We start from the raw sequence: 21,142 nt of genomic DNA, 5'->3' as shown, positions 1-21,142 counted from the left end.
AGAATAATTAGACGTGCAGCTCTCTGCAGGATTATGGGAGACACGTAGTGAGCCACTGTAAATCATCCACCGAGCTGAGAGTCAACTTCACTCTCATGGTCCAGAGTTCAGAGGTGACACGATAAACCAGATCAGGATTAACATCCTGTAGGAGAAGAGCTGAGCTTGACGATCATCATATCCGTTAACTGTCATACCAGCAGCTGGTTCTTCAGATACCTGTTTATCTTAGAATATGATGAGAGAAGCTCAGAATAATATTTTCTTCCGACAGACTGGAGACAGAGACGTGACAGTCTGTTGGACGGTTGTATCTCAAACTCCTCCTCGTGATAAACGCTCGGCCTCTGAACGGAGTCGGCGTGCGGCGTGTTCACATGAGAGCCGCGTCACGGCACATCACATCACTTCCCGTCCGCCGGCTTTATTTTTAACAATATGTTTCCTCGCCATGTCTCTCTCTTGCCCGAAGACGCTGCCGTGCTGTGTCGTACATGGCACCAATGATTTGACCTCAGCCGCGGTGACATCACTCGAAGCCTGATGTCAGAGCGAGTGTGTGAATGTTGAAAAGGCCAAATCATCGCTTCATAAATCATAGCCACTAATGAAAGTCCAGTCTGTGCTTCAACCTCAAGGAGGAGACACAGCTGACGTCTAAATGTCACCAGGCTGATGTTCTGCTGTTCACACTGTTTTCATCGTTAATCAAACCAACTTGTAAGAGAGTGGCCGCTCCTCTTCCTCTTCTTCTTCTCTCTTCATATAGATACAGACTGTGCCACACCTGAGCACATTCAGGCTCTTACCTGAGCTGGGAGAGTATTCTGTCCTCAGTGGCCAGGTAGTGGATCCTCTCCTCATCCAGCTCAGCTCTCCGTCCGTGCGCCGCCTCCTCGGACCGAGCCAGCCGATCACACATCAACCCCACCAGCTCCTGCCCCGCCATCCTCAGCATCGAACTCACGCTCTCCTGGTTCAACAGCTGGAACACATGGAGTCAAAATCGGGAGTCAACGACACTGTCTGTACCTGATTTCTACAACACCAGCTCATCTCTGTCACGACCTCTGAAGAACAAGTCCTGAAGCTTTTGGTAACGTTTCATCCACTCAAACGTTTATTTACTCAGTAAAAAGTAATAATAACAAATACTGAAACCACATGTGAAACAACAGGAGGCTTAATAAACTGTGTGAAATAAAAAATAATAATAAATCAGGTCTGTATGTACATTTATGATTGTGTCAGAGAGCTGCTGTGACTGACTGAAAATATTACTGATGATAATTTAATTGAATCATTGATATTTTCAACAGAGTGAAAAGAAAAATACATTTTATGGTGTTTGGTCGCCTGTTGATGACATCATATCCTCTATGATCATGTGTCAGTGTGTTTGTCTGACAGAAACTCAACACTGACTTCTATCTAGTTTTAAGCCACAGACACTTTTTACACCTTTCAGCTCGTTATTTGAACCAGATGATTTTAGTCGTCGGACGTCTGGATCTGAAGTTATCAGAGAAACAAGCTGAAGCTTTATTCAGTGTTTCTACTGGTTTTAATCTCCTGGTGTGTTTGTTGTGGTGAGGAGGAAACCTCTGAGGATGATTCAGCTGCGTGAGTTCTCAGAGAAACAGTCAGAACAAAGGTTAGCATCAGTCTCAGCTCCGACTCTTCCCTGAGTCTCTGTCCTCCGAACAGCGTCGCTCAAACTCTGACTTTAAATGTGAAACTGCTTCATTTAGTGTTTTTAACGATTATAATCACTGGGTCTGTTTGATTTCCTGAACCACTGACACTGAAGGAATCCAAACCGGGTGGAGACAAATCTATTTGATGTGAATAATTATTTCTGTTGTGCTGATGCAACTAAACACCTTAAATCATCATCATCATTATCATCATCATCATCATCATCATTATTGTTACACAGCTCTGTACCTGTAGTTGTCTGAGTTGGCTGAGTTGCAGTCGCAGCTCACACACACTTCTCTTTGCTAACACCAAGCTCTGCTGCAGCCCGCCGCCAGAGGGAGGGGCCTGAAGAGCCAGAGGGGCGGGGCTGAAGCTGTCAATCAAAGCGGTGGAGTTCTGAGGCTCAGACGACACTGAAGATGAAAGAAAGGTGATTTTTTTTTTAAATATAAGATTATCCTCATGTTCGAGACGTACGTGTTTGTGTGATGGTGTGAAACATGAACGTCACCTGGTCTGTTGTTGAGGAGTTTACGTCCAGCACTCTCACTGAGAAGACAAACAGTCGTCCAGTCAGGGTTAATACAGCACACACAGCTAATGCCATGTTATTAACAGAATCATTTGTCCTCCGTCAGAGTGATACATGACTGAGCAGGACATAGAGTGGATAAATCTAATGAGCATATTGGTTGTTGACTTGTTGGGGGGTTAAATACAGATGTTCAGACCTGATAGCGTCCTTGACTCCTGGAACATCTGGTCCCATAGACAGAGCGTGGTGCACCAGCCCTGCTAGACTGGCTATCTGCTCCTCCATGGCTTTCATTCGCTCACTGAAACACACACACACACACACACACACATCACATGACATTTACTAACCATTAAAGTGATGTTGTCAAATATGTACTGAGCTCTTCAGCTGCTCTGTATGCGATTCATCAGACATGATAACATGTGAGATATTTCTAATGTGAAATATGGAGGAGTACCACAGGGCTCTGTTCTTGGTCCTCTACTTTTTCAAAGGTTCACGATGCTGCAGCTTCAATTTTCACTACCGTGGTATTTTTAACTCAGTTAGTTAGTTAGTTACTGTGGTAACCATAACCAAAAAAACGACTGTTGTTGACACCTGGCCTCAGGTGACTCAACTGACATTAACAGTCATTATAACAACCAGAACCACTAACGCACCAACTGACATCAGTGACATCAGCTTTGTTGTGATTCAGGTGTTTAGCAGTTTGGACTGAGGACAGGTCTGACCTCCTCCTCCTGGAACAATCAGCTGACCTTTTCTCCTCATAGATTAAACCCATTGTTACAGTTAGAGCGGCTCTCAGCTCACCTCTGGGTGTTGCTGGCGGTCACGTGACCCTGAAACAACCGCTCTGGCTGTCCCAGAGGGCTGTCCACGAACACAGACGAGGTGGAGGACGACGAGCCGCTTCCTCTGCTTCTGTTTATAATCTCCACAGTGGCTCCGTTACTGTCCCGCCGCAGGGACCGGCGAATCGGTGACATCCTCTCCGCCGACACCAGGCCCACCCCTCCGGCGACCTGTCCGTCAATCATCCTGACCTCACTGACTCTGTGAGGGGAAGACGGCGGGGTTTTGGTTCCCAGGGAAGGCAGCTGGCTTTCTCCGTACTTCCTACTCTTCTGCCTGGAGGACGGAAAAGAAGATGGAACAATGGATTCATCCACGCCTGGGTAAACAAACACTGTCTTCAAATAACTGCAATAATCAATATTCACTATTTACTGCTGTCATCGATTGGTTTTATATCACCATATTGATTTCGGGTTTTCCAGCCGTCCGTCTCGTTCTCATGGACACAATATCTCAGTAAAGCCTCGATGGAACTTATTCAAATTTGGCACAAACATTCACTTGGACTCAAGGACGAACTGATTAGATTTTCGTGGCTTAAGGTCAAAGGTCACGGTCACAGGGACCTCACAAAATATGATTTTGGCACGCGATGTGAACGCGATATCCCGAGAACTCCTCAAGGGATTTTCTTCAAATTTGGCACAAATGTCAACTGGGAGTCAAGGACGAATTGATCACATTTTGGTGGTCAAGGGTCAAAGGTCAAGGTCAGTGTGATCTCTCAAAACTCTTTCAAGCCCTAACTCAAGACTTCAAACTGAAATTTTGACAAAATTTCACACCAGTGGTTCATATTTCCTATGACTCTGGATAAACAGGGATGTAACCTGGAACTAGTCTCAGTGGTGGAGGGATACGACCATTAGGAGGTGATTCTAGTTACTGTTATTTTCTCTCACCACTTCCTTTCCTCTCCAAGAAATCAGTGCCATGTTTTCCCAGATGTGTGTACCTGTGGAGGGAGTGGGTCGGGTGCTCCGTGCTCTCTCCATACCCCATCAGCGGTTTAACGGAGGCCCGGTACTGGTGCAGCACCCCTGGGATCCCTGGGACCCCTGGTACCCCAGCATCAACCATGTCTGCAGTGACAGAGGGAGGAGCACTGCACTGGGAGGAGGCGAAGCTGAGGCGACCTCCTCCTCCGTCCTGCAGGGAGGAGCAGTAGGAGTCTGGGTAATGGGGTCCTCCTTCACCTCGCACCACCAGGGCCATGCTCTTACTGCTGCCGACATCCTCATCTAACACACACACACACACACACACACACACACACACACACACACACACACACACACACACACACACACACACACACACACACACACACACACACACACACACACACACACACACACACAGGTTAGGAACCATTTAAATCCAGAGAAAAGTAGGTTTAACTCACTCAGTCAGAGTCAGTTACCGTGGTAACTGACTCTGAGTCAGTTTCTACGGTATGTTTGCTCATGTTTTACATCAGGACAGGTGAAGCAGGTGAAGCAGGTGAAGTATCTCCTGTATTGTCAAACCCTTTGAGAAAAAAGTTATTTCCTTCCGTCATGAAAAAAACATCCAAACATTTTTAACAATCTTGAAATAATCGATCGTTGATCAATCAGCCGAGGACCCTGCAGGTACCTCACCAGGCTTGACGTCTCTCCTCTCCAGGATGACACTGCTGCTGGTGCAGACGCTGCTCGACCGCCCCGCCCCTGACAGACGTTCCCGCGGTAATGTGGCATTGCCCGGATCCACCGCGCCCGCCCCCCCTCGTGAGCTCCCGTACGCCATCCTGGAGGGGGAGGAGGGCACGGAGCGCACCATGGGGGGAGACATGGAGCCCTGCAGGCTGTGCAGGGTGCTGCGGCTGGACGACGACAGGGTGTGGACCGGACTGTGACTGCCATACAACACCTCTTTGGAGATCTGTGAAAACATGAGAAAACTGTGAGGCAGCAACCTTCATCACCCGCACTCTATGACTATAATATCTAATAATACTCAGCTGTACACATTAGTCAATCAGTCAGTCCAGAGATGACACAGAACGAGCAGTCTGTTGATACGAATAAAAAAACCTTTATAATTCACACATTTTTGTGTGAATATTTAAAATACTTCCTGTCCGTCGTTTCCAGCAGCAGCAGGTGAGAGAATGTTTCCATGCAGTTACTGTTCCTCCTCTGAAAGGACTTCATTCAAAACAGTGTGTGAATATAAGCCAGGTGTGCACGAGATGGCAGGCGTGCAGGTGTGTGTGTGTTACCATGGAAACTTTGAGTCAGTTACAGTGGTAACTTTAACTCTTTTACTATTGTAGCCTTAAAGGAATGTGTGTGTGTGTGTGTGTGGTGTGTGTGTGTGTGTGTGTGTGTGTGTGTGTGTGTGTGTGTGTGTGGGTGGGTGGGTGTGTGTGTGGGTGTGTGTGTGTGTGTGTGTGTGTGTTAAAGCTGTGCAGCTCAGTGGGAAGAAGTTCAAGCATCAACATGCTTTCCTGAAGCCGGTGAGTCAGCATGTGCGCTCTCCACAAACAGGTTGGTTTTAACCTGACTGAAAACACGGCTGACTGCTCTGCTGCCTGTTTTCTTCCCGTTCACCTGTGAACACCACAGCTCAGTGGCTGCAGGCTCCGACCGCCACACTGACCCAGGAACAGCCAGTGTCACTCTGCACACTGCGGACGCCTCACAACTGCCCTGACGCTTCCCTCGGCTCGTGTTGGTCCTTACCTGCTCGTGCAGACGCAAAGGTTATTAGGGTTCTAACCCGGGAGAGGTAGAACCTTGTTGTTCCTTATTATTACTTATTAAGCTTCTAACGAGTTATTATCATTAATATTGTCATTATTATTATTATTATCATCTGTTGGCTTCGGCTCAAACTGTCATGAGCTGAAACGAGCCAGAGACACGAAACTTTGCACCATGACTGGAAATAACGTGAGAATGCTTCACAAGAAATATGATTGAACTCGTCCTGAGGGTGGCGCTATAAGTAACCCCCCCCCACCCACACACACACACACACACACACACACCACACACACACACACACACACACACACACACACACACACACACACCGTTAGTCTGTATAGCTTGACATTTGGTAAAGATGTACGTCTCAATGTCTTAACTTCAGTGTCACAATAAAGTGTCTGAATATTTATATCAATAAATTAGATATAATTAGATATTTCAACTTTTTACTTTTTAATACATTTGCATAAATGTAATAATGATTCGATCTGAGTTTCCCGCTCAGTATAAACTCGACTGCAGAGTGTCTGCTGAGTGGGGGGGGGGCACTGCTTTCAGTGAGTCAGTCAGTTTGTGATGATGATATGAACTGATGCAGAAGCACCGTCATCACAGACGAATCAACAAACAGAAGTTCAGCAGCTTCATCTTAACTGTCGCTCTGCAGCGCAGCCTGTCCTCTAACACTTGACTGGAGAACAAACATCGTCACGACGTTCGGCCAAACAGTCAGAGTTGTCTTCTTTTTCTTTCACGCCGCACACATTCCTCCATCTTTCTACTGAGCTGCAGCTCTCTGCCTCATCCCTCTGTGATTCCTCCAGGTGGGGGAAGTAGTGCAAACCAATGGTGTGTTTTATGACTAAAGCATGAAAGTCTCAGTATATAATCTACAAACTGCAAGGTCATTGACCTCGGCGTTGCATTTGTCTAGTTTTTCTCCAACATCATGTGTATCTTTGACAAAACTGCATAAAGACGTTTATTTCCTGCTGTGTAAGGTAGCTGTAGCTTCTGCTGTGTGTTCTATGGAGTTACATTGCTAGCTAGCACATTAGCGAACAGTCTAATCATTTGGTCTGGACCACACTCATTACTCCAGGAGGCTCCGCCCTGTCCCAGAGGCCACATGTCTCCACGTCTGAAAATAATCTTCCAGGTTTATATTTAATTTTAAAATGCAGAATAACCTTCATATACAAGCTCATCAGCTGCACCACTCAGTTGAACTACAGACAACAAAGCTGTGCTGAGTTCAAACTTTTATCTTCTCTTTTTCTTTTCAAACAGAAAAGAAAACAATTTTTTGGGCCTGAATTCAACCATAAAACAAAGACACGGCAGAGAATGAAAAGGTTTAAATCAGTGTGATGAAGAGAGCACGGACACAGACACCAGATCGAACCAGACTGTGTAACCTGATGAGTCGGAGCTGTTTGTGACTTACCTCAGCATGAACAGTCCTGCAGCTGTGTGGATGAGAGGTGCACAGGAACCTTTGTGACTGAGCGGGTCACACCAACTGAATCTCTTTATTTCAAAAAGGGCGGAGATCTGTAAACCTGCACGGAGCCGACATGCCATAACACATAAAGCAGGAGCCTGACGGTCCCACATGAAATAAAGCCTGCAGTTTAACGTCCAGACCAGTTCCACCAGGAGAGCGGGCTGTCAATCAAATCACTGTGGCAGCACAAATCGAGTCGACGCACATTCACAACAACAAGATCTTCCAACTGTGACTCAGCGCCGACTGGCTTTCACTTCAGCTTCCAGACTCAGCACGCAAACACACACAAACACACACACAAACACACACACACACACACAGAGTTACCATCACAGCGCTCAGCCCCATGAATTTAAAAAAAAAAACAGCAGAAGACCACGTCAGGTTCCACTTCCTGTCACCAAGAACAAAAACATGAGTCTCACCAACACCGGACAGCTGAAGACCCCGTCATGAATTTCCCCTGGGGGATAAATAAAGTAAGTATCTATCTATCTATCTATCTATCTATCTATCTATCTATCTATCTAGCTATCTATCTATCCATCTATCTGATGGATCTGGATTTGTGCTGAGGAAGCAGATGGAATGACGCTCCACTACTTTTATTCTCCAGAGGAAATAAAATATCTACAGTCACATGATCACGTTTATTTATCTACGTTTGAAGAGCTTGAAGATCCGATCATCACTGAAGAGTCTGTCATGGAGGGAGCTGAGAAAAACTCATGGTCACAGTTATTGATTGATTTCTGAACGTCAATCATGTATCAAGTAACACTGAAGAAAACATTCCACCTTAAAAGATGGCGGTAGCTGCCGGTAGCGTCTGATGAAGACTGATGAAACTGCTTCATAGACAGAAATCGTGGCTCTACGTTATAAACTCATAAAGTGACGAGGTTATTATAGAGATCAGCTCGAGCTGTTTCTCCTGCATCTAAAAACATTGCAGCATGCATCACAATTTTTCAAGAAAAGCTGCAGCAAAATCAGGTATTTTAGCTGCAAGAATCCCCAAAAAGCGGCTGTGAAATCCCAGAGGGACGGATCTGTCATGTCTCATGTAGCTGAATGTGATCGGCCCACAGTGGCTGTAACACCCCAGAAAACACAGCGACTGTTATCTGGATTCTCAGACTGGGGGAGACGATGCAGCTCCACACGGTGCTGCCACGTCTCCAGCATGACTCTGGTGCGCTCGGGGGTGGGGGGTGGGGTGGTGGTGGGGGGGTGTTATAATTATGGGTCAAAACAAGATGACATATTTGTTGCTGAATGTCCCAGAGGGGACTGCATCATTTATGGGGGGTACAACATGTTTACTGTGGCCTTGTTGAACCTGTGTCTCCTCGTATCACTCCTGCACAGTCACACAGTGTCTCGTCTCTCGTCATGTGCGGAGCTCGGCTCAGGGGGAAACTCCTCTGTGATACAACACACTGCGTGTTAACACCATCTGCTGAATGTCCCAGACTCACCCTCCGGATAACATGTAAATCATCTGCACATCAAACCTCACACTTTACTGAGGAGCAGGTCAACAAGCTGGAAAACACAAGGGTCTACTTTTCTCTCCCAGAGTGAGCTGTTCAGATGGGTCATGTCTGTGTTCACACGGGACATTAGCTTAGCTTAGCATAAAGACTGGAAGCAGGAGGAAACAGCTAGCCTGTCCAGTGAAGTCCACCTGCCAGCATCTTTAAAACTCACTGATTAACAATTTGTGTCTCGTTTGTTTAATCTTTACAAAAACACATGAAAACTACAATCACCTCCTCTTGGTTGTATCCCTCCGCCACTGGGACTAGTTTCAGGTTACATCCCTGTTTATCCAGAGTCAAACAACTTCATTTGACGTTATCCTGCTGCTTTCATGTCCCATCATGCACTCTGTTTCACTCGGATGGAAATCAGCGTGCAAAGATTTGAAACTCAGGTATGAAATGTGAACGTGAGAAGCGACTCTGAACTGATGCGTTCAAGTGTTTGTGGCTCAGCTCGTTATTTTTTATCTTGTAAGAAAACATTGAAAAGAAAGTTTGAAGATTTCTTGTTTTGATTCTCTGTCACATAGAATCTAGAATCACCGCCTGGTGGTTGTATCCCTCCGCCACTGGGACTAGTTTCAGATCACATCCCTGTTTACCCAAAGTTATATAAAATATTAACTATTTGTGTGAAATTTTGTCATAATTTCTGTGTGGAGTCTCGAGTTATGGCTAAAAAGTGAAGCCTTAAAGGGTGAGGACATGAAAGGTGAGGACTCACCCTCCCCTCTGTGCTGGCAGATCTGGTGTGGCGGATGAACACCTGTGCTGGGTCTTTATGATAAACCTTCAGACAGCAGTGGGGTGTGATGTTTCTAGAAGCAAACACAGTGATCTGTTATGACGCACGTCAGCGTACATCAGATGAACTGCTGATTCCTTCATCGAGACGCTCACCTGATGTCGTCCAGGTCGTAGTAGACGTTGCGGCTGGTGTCTTTGATGTAGATGGCCATGTTGGGAGACTGCAGCATCTTCATGGTGAGCTGATGGGGGAAGGCGGTGACGAACAGCGCCCACAGAGCCTCCTGACTGCTGATGTCAGCCGGCATCCTCACCTGCTTGGTCTCCTCCCCGTACTGCAGGTACAACACACCTGAAGCAGCACACAGTGGACAGTGTGATGATACTGACATCACATAGGAAGGTTCAAACTCAAGTATCTGAGTGGCGGCCATGATCAGAGCTGCTCCACGTCTCTAACTGATGAGGAAAGGAGCTTCAGTGCTTCCTGTCTCCTTCAGCTTAGGAAACACTGGAGCTTCCTTTAGGAAAGAAAAGGAGAAATACCGTCCCACAATTCCTTGGTGCAGCAACATTTAAAGCGACGCACCGTTGTAGTTTCACCTCCGCAGACCCACGTAAATGTAGAAACAACAGAAAATGTTTTATGTTTGTGACTCGATCCAGAACTGATGGAAATCCTTGTCTGATCGACTGAAGCCCAAATCCATAAATATAGATTTATTCTCTTTAAATCCAAAGACAGAGTCTGTGTGTGTGTGTGTGTGTGTGTGTGTGTGTGTGTGTGTGTGTGTGTGTGTGTCTACCTACCAAGCGGCCTCTCTCTGGTCTGCCCACTCGAGCGACCCACAGGTAGACTTGCTCTGGCTTTACAGCCCCTTGAAAAGGGGACTGCGGGGGGCAGCACCTCTCCTTCGGACATGGTCTCTGAAACTAGAAGGTCCTGCTGCTCCACCAGGCCCAGCTCACCTGCACAGAGGGGGCTCTCCGAGGGCTGCAGACCCCTCACCTGGATGAAATGACAAAGAAGAAAAGATCAGGCTGTAGTCTTTCAGAGAGAAACTCCCTCCGCTGCTTTCAGGCGTCAGAGAAACACTTCATGGATTTCCATCCTACACTGAGAGCAGGTCCACAGCTCAGCACAAGTGACAAACGAAATGCTGCCTGCACAGACACACGCACACACACGGTTGTACGTTCGAGTATTAAGTGTTTCTGGCGCTGTTTGTTCCCGCCTTAAAAAGACAACAGAGGTTCTGAGGACTGTTAATTACAGACCTGAGGGACGGTGACGGATCCCTGTAATCTCAAAGCAGGACTAATGATGGTTTTCAGCGGCGTCACGTGGACCAGAGCTGGAGCCACTAAACATGAGTCAGACCAGCGGCGCGAGACTTAGTCTTACACCTGCAGTTCAGCAGGTAGAAGTATAATCATTACACGTGCGGTCTACAGAGAGGTCACTGGACTTCATGGTCAGGTGAACCGAGGGACCTGATATGCACAGGTGTCAAGTCTTTCTAAAGTCAGTGCAATCAGCTCAGTTCACTACAGGTGGACTCCAGTCAAGGGCCCAATCCCAGTGCCCCCCCTCACAGACCCTCTAGTATGCACTTTCTGTAAGTCCACATTTCTGCAGACTTCACCTGAGGGAATTACCCAAAGTTCATAGTGTTGCGACATTTCGACTTTCTTATCTCATAATTAAGACATTTATCTTACAATAATTACTCTTTCTCATCAAAATATGAGATAAGAGTCATAATTATGAGATAAAAAGTCAAACGCAGCAAGCACAACATGACTGACCGTGAAGGAGTTGGCTGTATATGGTCTATCACATTTTCAAAATAAAAACTTTCATTCCACAGACTAAAAGGCTGCTTCAAAATAAGAGCACTTCATAGAATCGTAGTGGAGTGAAAAGTACAATATTTGTGTTTTAAAGTGTAGTGGAGTAAAAGATAATACTCCAGTAAAGTACAGTTACTTAAGTACATTACTCAAGTCAATATACGTCATTACTGTCCACCCCTGGTCCCAGGTTACTTCCGTTAAACATCACGTTTTACATGTAGCTCACGGTTCACCTCCATGGTTCTAACTCCTCAACTACAGAGAGAAGTCTGATTGAAGTAAAAGGTGTTTGGTGGATGAAACTGGCGCCGGACGGAGGACTGGACCCTGACACGTCGTCTGTCGCCTCTAGTTTGACCGTGTCTGCTGAGGAGAACCGTCACCGACGATGACAACCTTAAAAACGGACAGAATTTGGATGGAGTTTGGCGCCACACGCCTCAGAACAACGAGGTGTCGACAGAGCAGCTCGTTGGTCCGGTGCAGACAGAACCAGGCGTGGGTCGGTTGCTGGTTAGTTTCTGAACGACTTAAATTCAACTAGTGATAAAAATAATAATAATAATAATAATAATAATAAATAACTTTCGGTCAGTTTGGTTAAAGTTATATGGAACCAGGTTCAGGTTCTTACCTTGGAGGGAGGAGGTTTTCAGATGGACCCGCTCCTCAGTGTTTTACTTTTACAGGTAAAATGAAGTCCCGGTGCTTCAGTAGCTCTTCAACCCGGTCTCAGAGTCGTTTTCTCGGTCTGTGTCTGTGACTGTAGCGAGTTTCTCAGGTGCAGGTGAAAACCCACAGGTGTCTGTGTCTGTCTGCTGCTGTTACAACAAAACTCCACCTAAGTAAATAATGCTGGATTTACCTGTCTGACGAGCAGAGCAGTGCGAGCTGACAACTTTATGACACCACACATATCATTATTACAGTGAGTCACGACCCCCCCCCCCCCACATTAAGATATTATATTAGATTATAATATATTTTAATAGAACCACTGTATATGTGATGTGCTGGTGTGTAAACATGTACATGTTTATAGTACAGAAATATGGAAAGTGCAGGACAGACAGAGAGAAAGAGAGGAAGAGAATGAAGGAGAGAAGAGGAAATGAGATGTGAAACCTTGTGCAGGTGAAGAGAAAGAGGGATGAGTATGGAGGTAGATTTTGTCTCAATATTATTTATGTGTGATCTGTAAATATAAAACACCTTCCACAAATACAAAAAATACATTTGTAAACTCACTAAAATATCTCCATATAACGGATCTAAAAACAAATTTCAGAACAAAAACATATCTGTGAATACAGAATAATTAATTTACAAATAAATTAAAAGCATTAGTGAATATCTTCCTAATATTTACAACTTTCAAACAAACATTTTTGAATCAATTCTCTTTTCTCTTCGCTTGTGGATTTACGTTTTACACAGAGTTTAGAGACAAACCTGCCGGTCTGAACGAAAATTAACTTGAATCGGAAAAAAGTGATCGCCTGCTGAGGCGCCATTTCCGCTTTTCAAAGTAAGAGCACGCAGTCTTCTTTAAAGCTGTTTTATTTCTTCAAATAATCGGCGACAAGTCACGTGCGCTACGTTAACGGTTGTAAAAAATGTTTATTGTAATCATTCAGTCCATTTGCTGTTTACAGCATAATCGGTATTTTCTACATGTAGGCTATAATCAGTTATCTTCATCTGTCCTGTTCAGTCACTGGAACAGCCAACTCATCTCACACAGGTGGTAATAGTAAGGAATATGTCATAATGCACAATATATACTAAATAAGGGAAAGAAAGGTTCCAAGGTTCATGTACTATAACAAAGTAAAACTAAATTAAAGATATTTTTATGATATCTTATTTATTTAATCATTTACCGTATTTAATATTGTTCTGTTGAATGGAATAAAGGGAACGGCAACTAGCACATCTCCGTATACAATGTTATAAATATCCAATCAGAGACGACTTAAAATAAAGATAAATATTAACGTAGATAATAACATTGTTAATGTTGAGACATTAGACTCAGTGTCATAATTTAGAAAAGATGTTGATTCAGAAAGAATCAAACTCATCATGCAAACATACACTATACAAAAAGAGGTCACTGTAAATGTGCATTTAATGACATCTTACAATTTTTCAGCCAAAACGAGTTATCGTGCTTGAACATAAGTGTATGTAGTATACATTACACCTTATCTTACAGAAACTCCCTGGTGGGAATCACCTGTTAGGAAAGAGTAAGAGGAAATGTGTGTTTGACGGATCAATCAGTTAGACATACAATGCATTTGAAAAGTATTCAGGCACTTCTTTTTTTTACATTTTCTGATTTATTATTATTATTATTATTATTATTATTATTTAATTCATTCATCAATGCAGAATGCCAGCTTGCAGCTTGCTAATGCTAACAGGCATCTGAACGTGAAATCAATAAATCATGCCCTCAAATTGATATACCGCGCTCTTGAATAAAGATAGGAAATAAACTCCATAAACACCCGAGTGAACCCACTAATTTTCACCCCTTTCCTGCTGTCACGTCTTTCAGAGCACAGACAGTGTAAACACACCTGTCACCTGTCCAGCCCAGACCTGCTGTAAGCGGCTCGGGGATGAAAGAGTAAGCCATCACTAACTGCTGAGCTAAAGTAATTAGCAGATGAAGAAGAACATGCCTACCAGTAACCAACCAGACGTCCCACACTGTCTCCACAGTGTGAAGCACAGAAAGCTAGCCGGCTAGCTAATATTACAACATGAAATACAACTGCTCACGTCTCAGAGCCATGGCAAACTGTTAACCTACATGTTGTATACACACAGTTTTAACAGAGAGACTGGAAGTGTGGTTTAAATGAAGTTATTGTAAGATGATGCAGGCTGCTGTTAACACTGCTTACCTTGCACCGTGAGAAGAAAACATTAAACCAAGATGGCGTCCCGTACGGAACGTACCTCAGAACTACGGTGTCCCACAGCGGCCAAACAACACTCGAACCACTTTGCTGAATTCAACGCCTCCGACTCCGGTACCGGACAGTTGATTTCTTCGTGCAGACAGCGTATAAATCCTGGTGGGAGTTTCAGCGTGTTTGGACCGTGGACTGTTCTCAGAACCAGACATGGATTAACTGCGACCTTCCTGCTTTTTGTCTTCCATATTTAAAGCAAAGTTGGCGCCTTTCAGCCGAAATGCCCGTATGTGCGCAGTGTATTAAAGAAGACAGATGTGCGCACCTCTGGTTTTTCCCTCCACGCCCCGTTTCCTGTTCGTGCGATTCTGAAACTGTCTCAGGTACGAAAAGTTTCTGCGTTTGTTTGTTCCCCAGTTTACTTTTCTTCTGCTGTTATTCAATTATCAGTTATTAATCTCATTTTACATTCATGTTTTAATGTTTTTCATTTTAGATCAAAGCTTTTAACAATGTTTTATGTTCATTTTATGTATTTTCTTTTCATGTGAAGCACTTGCAATTTGTGCTGCATTTCTTGTATGAAATGTGCTATACAAATAAAATGTATTATTATTATTATTATTGTCTTTCTATTGTCTATTTTCATTGTCCTTCAATCCATCCTAATTTTATTGTACCATTTGATTGTTTTTTTATTTATTGTAAAGCACCTTTGAGCTACATCTCTTGTATGAAAAGTGGTGTATATATGAAGTTATTATTATTATTATTAGAGTGACATCTGGAGAGCCTGGTCAGTGGCCAAACCACAGTGAGATGTAGTTGTTGATGATGCTGTCAATGATGCAGCAGTAGAAGTTCAAGATAATGGGATTTATTGATAATAACAAAAAATAGAAACTCACTATCCTTTAAAGATGCCTGTTGGGGGGGGAGTCTGCACCCTGTGAATAACTTCCACTAGCATCTAGAGACACGTTATTCAGTCGGAGGGAAAACTTCTTAAAAATCTTTACTTAAACATGCGTCTCTGAGAGCAGTGCTTTCTCCTTTAGCAGTGCAGTATTGTTAGGTGCCATTAAATCCTTGGATCTGATGTTAAATCTTTATTTGTGGAGAGAAAGTCAAGCGAGGTCAGCACCGCCCTGCTCCACAGTGTTTTTGTTCAACACTAGCAGCTGATGCACAAAGCACAGCTTCAAATCTCACCTGTTCCATCATGTGGTCCTGGTGTCCCATGATAATGGCAGCGTGGTGAGGATACTTCTGCCTGAGGTGGTCCAGAAACACCTCCTTCTTTCTCTCCACCTCCGAGTGCTGCATCATCAGGCTGTCCAGCTGGCTGTCCCTGCTGCTGGCACCGGTAGCGGCGGCGTAGCTTCGAGGTAAGGTGCTGGGAGAGCGTGGAGCTGGACCGTAGGAGGAGACGTGTGGGTTACAGAGCAGGCTGCTGCTGGTGTGTTGTTTCTTCTGCAGCAGATGCTTAGTGCTGCTGTCCGCAGCAGAAGAAGAAGAGGAGACTCTGGACAGGGAGTTTCCTGGATCTGAGTGGACAAGAGAGGAAAGGAGAGAGGAAATAAGATGTAGTACAGAGAGAAAGAGGAGGAAGAAAGAAGAATATAGGACAGGAGAACATGTGACAGGATGAAATTTCAGCTTCTTATACTGAAGAATATATTTTTCCTCTCTTCAGTTCAAACTGCACATCAGCTCTGGAGGTGGAACTGACCAGAGAGTCTCTTTGTTCATCACAATATAATGACAGGAAGTAGTGAATCCTTTCATTTTAAAAGCATCCTCTCTGCGACGTGTTTGTGTGTATCTGTGTGTATGTATGTGTGTGTCACATGACACAGGATGATTGTCAGTCAAGTGAATCGAGCAAGTTGAAATGTGGGAAAAGTTGGCAGCAGGTTTTGACGAGAATGAGTGGAATAAATAAAGATATATTGTTTTTGTTTTAATCTGAGTCAGCAGTTTATCTGTTCAGGTATTATGTTGTGTCAGACTTTTGGAGGGAAGTTCAAAAGATGTGTAATGCAATGAAGCTGTGCTTTAAACTGGATTTTTTTCAGAAAAAAATTGTTATCAATTTGATTATTTTGTTGGGGAAAAGATTTATTTATTTCCTTGAAAATCAATCAATCTAGAATGTTTATTAAAACGTCACTTTATCGTTCTGACATGAAGAAGTCTGGAACAACCAGGACTCTTCTAGAGCTGGACGCTCGGACCAGGTTTCATCTGTCTTTCACAAAACAAGAGAAAGAGCTGACGGCACTGTACATCCTGAATCTGAAGTTGGACATAATCAGTAGCACAGTCTAAATGCCAGTGATCAGCTTCTGCTCCGGCTGCTGTGACCAATGCCGTGCAGATCTGTGTGGCATTTACATGACTGCAGGCTCTAATACACACACACACACACACACACACACACACACACGTACACTGTAAAACTACAATCACCGCCTCGTGGTTGTCCGCCTCCACCACTCAGACTAGTTTCAGATGAAATCCCTGTTTATCCAGAGTCATAGAAAAACATTAAACATTTGTGTGAAATTTTGTCTTGAGTAACGGCTAAAAGGTGTTTTTTTGATGTCACTGTGACCTTGACCTTTGACCTTTAGCCACCAAAATCGAATCAGTTTGTCCTCGAATCCAATTGAATGTTTGTGCCAAATTTGAAAAAAATCCTTCGAGGCGTTACGGAGATATCGTGTTCACAAGGCCATGCTAAAGTGAATGCAGTCGATGTGAATTAAAAAGAATAATAAGCGTGAAAAACCTTTTTTTAGAGAAAGTTTTCTGACTTTGTTGAAGTTTAGAAACTTTCAGTGGAATAATTTTTTTGCAGTGCACAGACATACATGTGTCCTCTCACACACGTCTTCATCGTCCTGACATTTGGAGCTGTCCTGGAGCTCTGCTGTCTGGAACGAGGACACTATGACTGGGTTTTAATTGAGCCGGAAGGTCTGATTTTATCGACAGAACACGAATGTAACGTTCAGCCGTCACGTCGATGACATCACACAGCTGAGGACACAATACCTGTTCCATCGTCCGTCCGTCTCATTCTCATGGACACGATATCTCTGCAACACCTTGAAGGAACAAAACAGGGGTTTCTCTGTCAACCATATTTCCTGCTTAGGCTAACACATAGCTTCATTTGAAAGTCGCTGGGACTGTAGCACAGCTGTGTTTTCCTGCGTTAAACATTCCCACAGCCTCGTCTCACCAGCGACTCTCAGCCTGCGACATAAGCTGGCAGCGTATAAACTTAATCCATTCAGTGCCGCCCAACCTGAGACAGTAAGTCCACCACACTCTGTTCGTAATGAGGCTTCAGGTTAGTGGCATTAAGTATTGAGGCAGTAGCTTTTCTCTCAGTGCAGACATGACTCCGACTCAGTGTGTGTTTGTGATATGAAACACGTGGGTTTGATGCTGGATGATGAGCTGATATTAGATTAAAATTGGTTCTCATTTGTTAAAATAAAAATGTTTGAAATTGAAGTTTCAGGTGAGCAATCGATCAGATAATTATGCGTAAGGTGTCACTCAACCAGAGGCTCTGTATGATGAAACAGATCTGAGGTTACCATGGTAACAGAGGACCAGATCAAAAACTTGTCAACAGCCAAACTACTGACCAATCAGATCACTGGAAAAACTGAGTCATCAATCGTTCAGGATCCTCACAGGGACAAAAGCATCTACTGAGTCGAACAAGTTTCTGTTGTAGTTTGATGGTGACACACACCTGGACAGGCAGGTGCAGTGAAGGTACTTTAATGGAAGAAAAACAGGTGGACAGACGGAAGAACAAACTGTGAGTAGCAGAACAGGCGGGAAAGAGTCTGGCGATCAGACCTCTGGTTAAAGGCAACAGAAACAAAACCAGAGCGAAGGGGAAACACACGCACTACATACACACAACAGGTAAAAGACACAGGTGCAACACATTAGCAGGTAATCACAGAGGACATCTAAGGCACCTAAGGAAAGTGGTTTCAAAATAAAACAGGAAAAGTCACTTGAAGGCCGATCATAACAGCTGTGAAATATATAAATTTAAATGAGTCACTTTGACTTGCACTGCAACAACAGAGGAGCCTGGATCATGAACACCACTGACGGATCACTGTGGTTCACGTCGCATCATCGGCATCTGGAAACATTTCGTCGGGACACAAACTTCTTAGTAAAACTGCGACCGCTCCCACCGGTGGGCAGCAGTGACCTTTCGTAAAGAGAACCTCCGGCGCCGCCTCGGTTCATTCTCTCAGACTTCTCATGAGCACGTTGTCACATTCAGTCGTTTGCTGCAAAGGTCAGACGGTGAGATCTCGTCCGCATGTTGACACTGCAGCCGCAACGCGTCCTCGGCTGAACCTCGGCTGAACCCCGGCTGAACCTCGGCAAGACATGATTTTATTTGCTAACATTGTTATGGAGAGAGCAAAGAAAAGGGAAAGAGTTTTTTTAGAGGTCAAAATCTTATTTGTCTTTTTATTGTTCTGTGGTAACGGAGCTGAGAAATTTTTAAATTTTGAAAAAAGTCTTAATTTACCCAGAATTCATTGTACCACAGTTCGTCTTACAGCTGTCAAGAACTGAACTGCTTTGTGCAACAGATGAGTTTAGACTCAGTCTGTCTCTGTGATGTTGGTCAATGTCCCAGATCAACAGCTGATCTAGAATCAGTGCAGGACATAACTCTTTAAATGTTTCTTAATTATTTGCAGGTTAACATGAAAACATTAGAGATGAGACTTCAGCTGTGACTTCCTCTCATCCACTGACAGTGTCAAGGAGAGGCAACACAACTGTTACTGTGAGATAAACATATATTATATAATATAAAATGTAAGTATTATTGGTGTGAATAAAGATGTCATACTTTGTCTGTGTTAATGTCTCTGGTTAATGACTGTGGAAGAGGAAGAGGAGGAGAGATGAAGGTGACAAAGGATAACGAGTTTCTATTTCTTCACTGTCATTATTCCTTCTTCTTCTCTCTTTTTCCTTTTCTCCACCACCAACCCTCTCTCTCTCTCTCTCTCTCTCTCTCTCTCTCTCTCTCGCTATGCACCCCCTCCCTCCCACCCCTCTCTCCTTGACAAAGCAGATCTGATTGATCTAGTTCAGTGGAGGCCTGGAGGTAAATCTCAGCTCTTCACTGTGCTGGGCAGCACTGTGTGAATATTTGGTTCACAACGTGGACAGTCAGTCAGCCGTCCACTCAGTCAGTCATCCAGTCAGTCAATAAGCCAGGTAGTTAGTGAACTAATTCATTCATTCGTTCATTCATTCATTCATTAGAGTTTGTAGTGAAAAAAAAAGTGTCAATATTTTAGACTTTAATCTGAGATATTTCAGATTTCCTCAGTTCATGCTCCGATGCTACGCTGCTACGCTGCTATTAGCTAGAAATATTGATAAATCTCATGAAATGACCAACAGTTTCTCAGGTAACAAATTAAATCCGGCCCACGGTTGGGCCACATACTTGTTTTGTTCTGGCCCAGTATACGCCTGGTTCCACGGCCGGAATCTGGCCCATATACAGCTCGATCGTCAGATGCCACTTCCACATCTGGACCAATTCTGGCGCGCACAAAGAAAATGTCCAGACTCAGGCTGAGGACCCGGGGATATGTTGGGCCAGAAGTTTCATTTTGCCCCCTTGGTTGTCTCTCAGTATTTTCTAATTACCCCAGTCCCATTGGTTCCTACTTGTGCTGTAGTTACCTTCATAACCACTTCAGAAATACATAGTTTATTATTCCTCCACAGCGGCAACGTTTTGTTTTCCGATGGTCCGTCTCATTCTCATAGACACTATATCTCAGTAACACCTTGACAGAACATTCACTTGGACTCAAGGATGAACTGATTAGATTTTGGGGGTCAAAGGTCAAGGGCATAGTGACCTCATACAACATTATTTGTTGCCTAGTGACAAAAGAGGATCAGAACGAGTGGATGTGAATCCCTTGTCATCAGAGCGCAGCATCCTGGGAAAACCTTTGTTTCCACTTTAACAATCCGTCCAACTGGAGTGAGGATTAAATCTGGCATGCGGCTTGTTTCTATGACAGTGTGTCCTCCATGATATGTTCAGAATGGCATGACAGAGCCATGGAAAAAAAGAGAGAGCTATCGGACAAAAATGAACTTGAAAGAAGAAAGTAGGCCATGTCACACTGATGAATGTTACTTTACACTGATAATGATGCTGTCCTCCATGTGTATAAACGTACTGGGCGTCTCAGCTGAGAGCATTCATATTTGGAATTATATGTGATTCTCTCTAATTAGTTGGAGCATAATGTCAGAGATTTGTCACACTACTTCTATTATGCTTCTTTTATGTGTCTGCAGTGACCGGATGAAATCCACATAGCTGCCCCTGAAGCTGAGGTTTGATGATCGGTCGGGACTTCCTGTCCATCCTTTCCTACCCTGCAGCCTCCTTTTTTGGCTGGAACGCAACAACTGGGCCAGCCCTATAATCTGTAATGTCCCTGACTGAGTGACTGAGTGACTGACTGAGTGACTGAGTGACCACTGGTCAGTTGGAGTGTCTGGATCAAATAGGTTCTGTCAGGGGATGTTCACAGCTGAGACCTTTTACAAACAGACTGGTTATAAACCTGGTTCAGGTCTGGATCATG

At 44.2% G+C, this 21,142-nt stretch overlaps 2 protein-coding genes across 2 annotated transcripts in view; both read right to left on the bottom strand.

Moving 5' to 3' along the window:
- The window catches only part of LOC130178738 (sickle tail protein-like), a 28,014-nt gene extending 15,600 nt beyond the window's left edge, over nucleotides 1-12,414 (bottom strand). The window contains exons 1-11 of the mRNA XM_056391191.1: nucleotides 12,155-12,414; nucleotides 10,474-10,672; nucleotides 9,817-10,015; nucleotides 9,641-9,734; nucleotides 4,744-5,026; nucleotides 4,056-4,341; nucleotides 3,056-3,373; nucleotides 2,433-2,537; nucleotides 2,213-2,250; nucleotides 1,948-2,114; nucleotides 810-985 (exon numbers count right to left, since the gene is read on the bottom strand). Coding sequence (XP_056247166.1) covers nucleotides 810-985; nucleotides 1,948-2,114; nucleotides 2,213-2,250; nucleotides 2,433-2,537; nucleotides 3,056-3,373; nucleotides 4,056-4,341; nucleotides 4,744-5,026; nucleotides 9,641-9,734; nucleotides 9,817-10,015; nucleotides 10,474-10,585 — 1,778 coding nt within the window. The 5' untranslated portion in view covers nucleotides 10,586-10,672; nucleotides 12,155-12,414. The remainder of the gene's footprint in view (nucleotides 1-809; nucleotides 986-1,947; nucleotides 2,115-2,212; nucleotides 2,251-2,432; nucleotides 2,538-3,055; nucleotides 3,374-4,055; nucleotides 4,342-4,743; nucleotides 5,027-9,640; nucleotides 9,735-9,816; nucleotides 10,016-10,473; nucleotides 10,673-12,154) is intronic.
- Nucleotides 12,415-15,388: 2,974 nt separating this feature from the next.
- On the bottom strand, nucleotides 15,389-17,519 carry LOC130178737 (uncharacterized). Its single transcript, XM_056391190.1, has 3 exons — nucleotides 17,511-17,519; nucleotides 17,327-17,389; nucleotides 15,389-16,118 (listed from the first exon to the last, which is right to left on the bottom strand). The coding sequence occupies exons 1-3, from the start codon at nucleotides 17,517-17,519 to the stop codon at nucleotides 15,588-15,590; spliced, it is 603 nt and encodes a 200-aa protein (XP_056247165.1). The 3' UTR covers nucleotides 15,389-15,587.
- Nucleotides 17,520-21,142: the final 3,623 nt, after the last annotated feature.

This window comes from Seriola aureovittata, chromosome 12 (assembly GCF_021018895.1).
Source record: "Seriola aureovittata isolate HTS-2021-v1 ecotype China chromosome 12, ASM2101889v1, whole genome shotgun sequence".
Lineage (NCBI taxonomy): Eukaryota > Metazoa > Chordata > Actinopteri > Carangiformes > Carangidae > Seriola > Seriola aureovittata.
This window is presented reverse-complemented; position numbering and strand designations above follow the sequence as displayed.

Coding starts and splice junctions, on each gene's coding strand:
- LOC130178737 (XM_056391190.1), bottom strand. Junction 16,119..17,326: donor ACGTGTGTGAGAGGACACAT/GTATGTCTGTGC, acceptor TATATTCTTCAG/TATAAGAAGCTGAAATTTCA.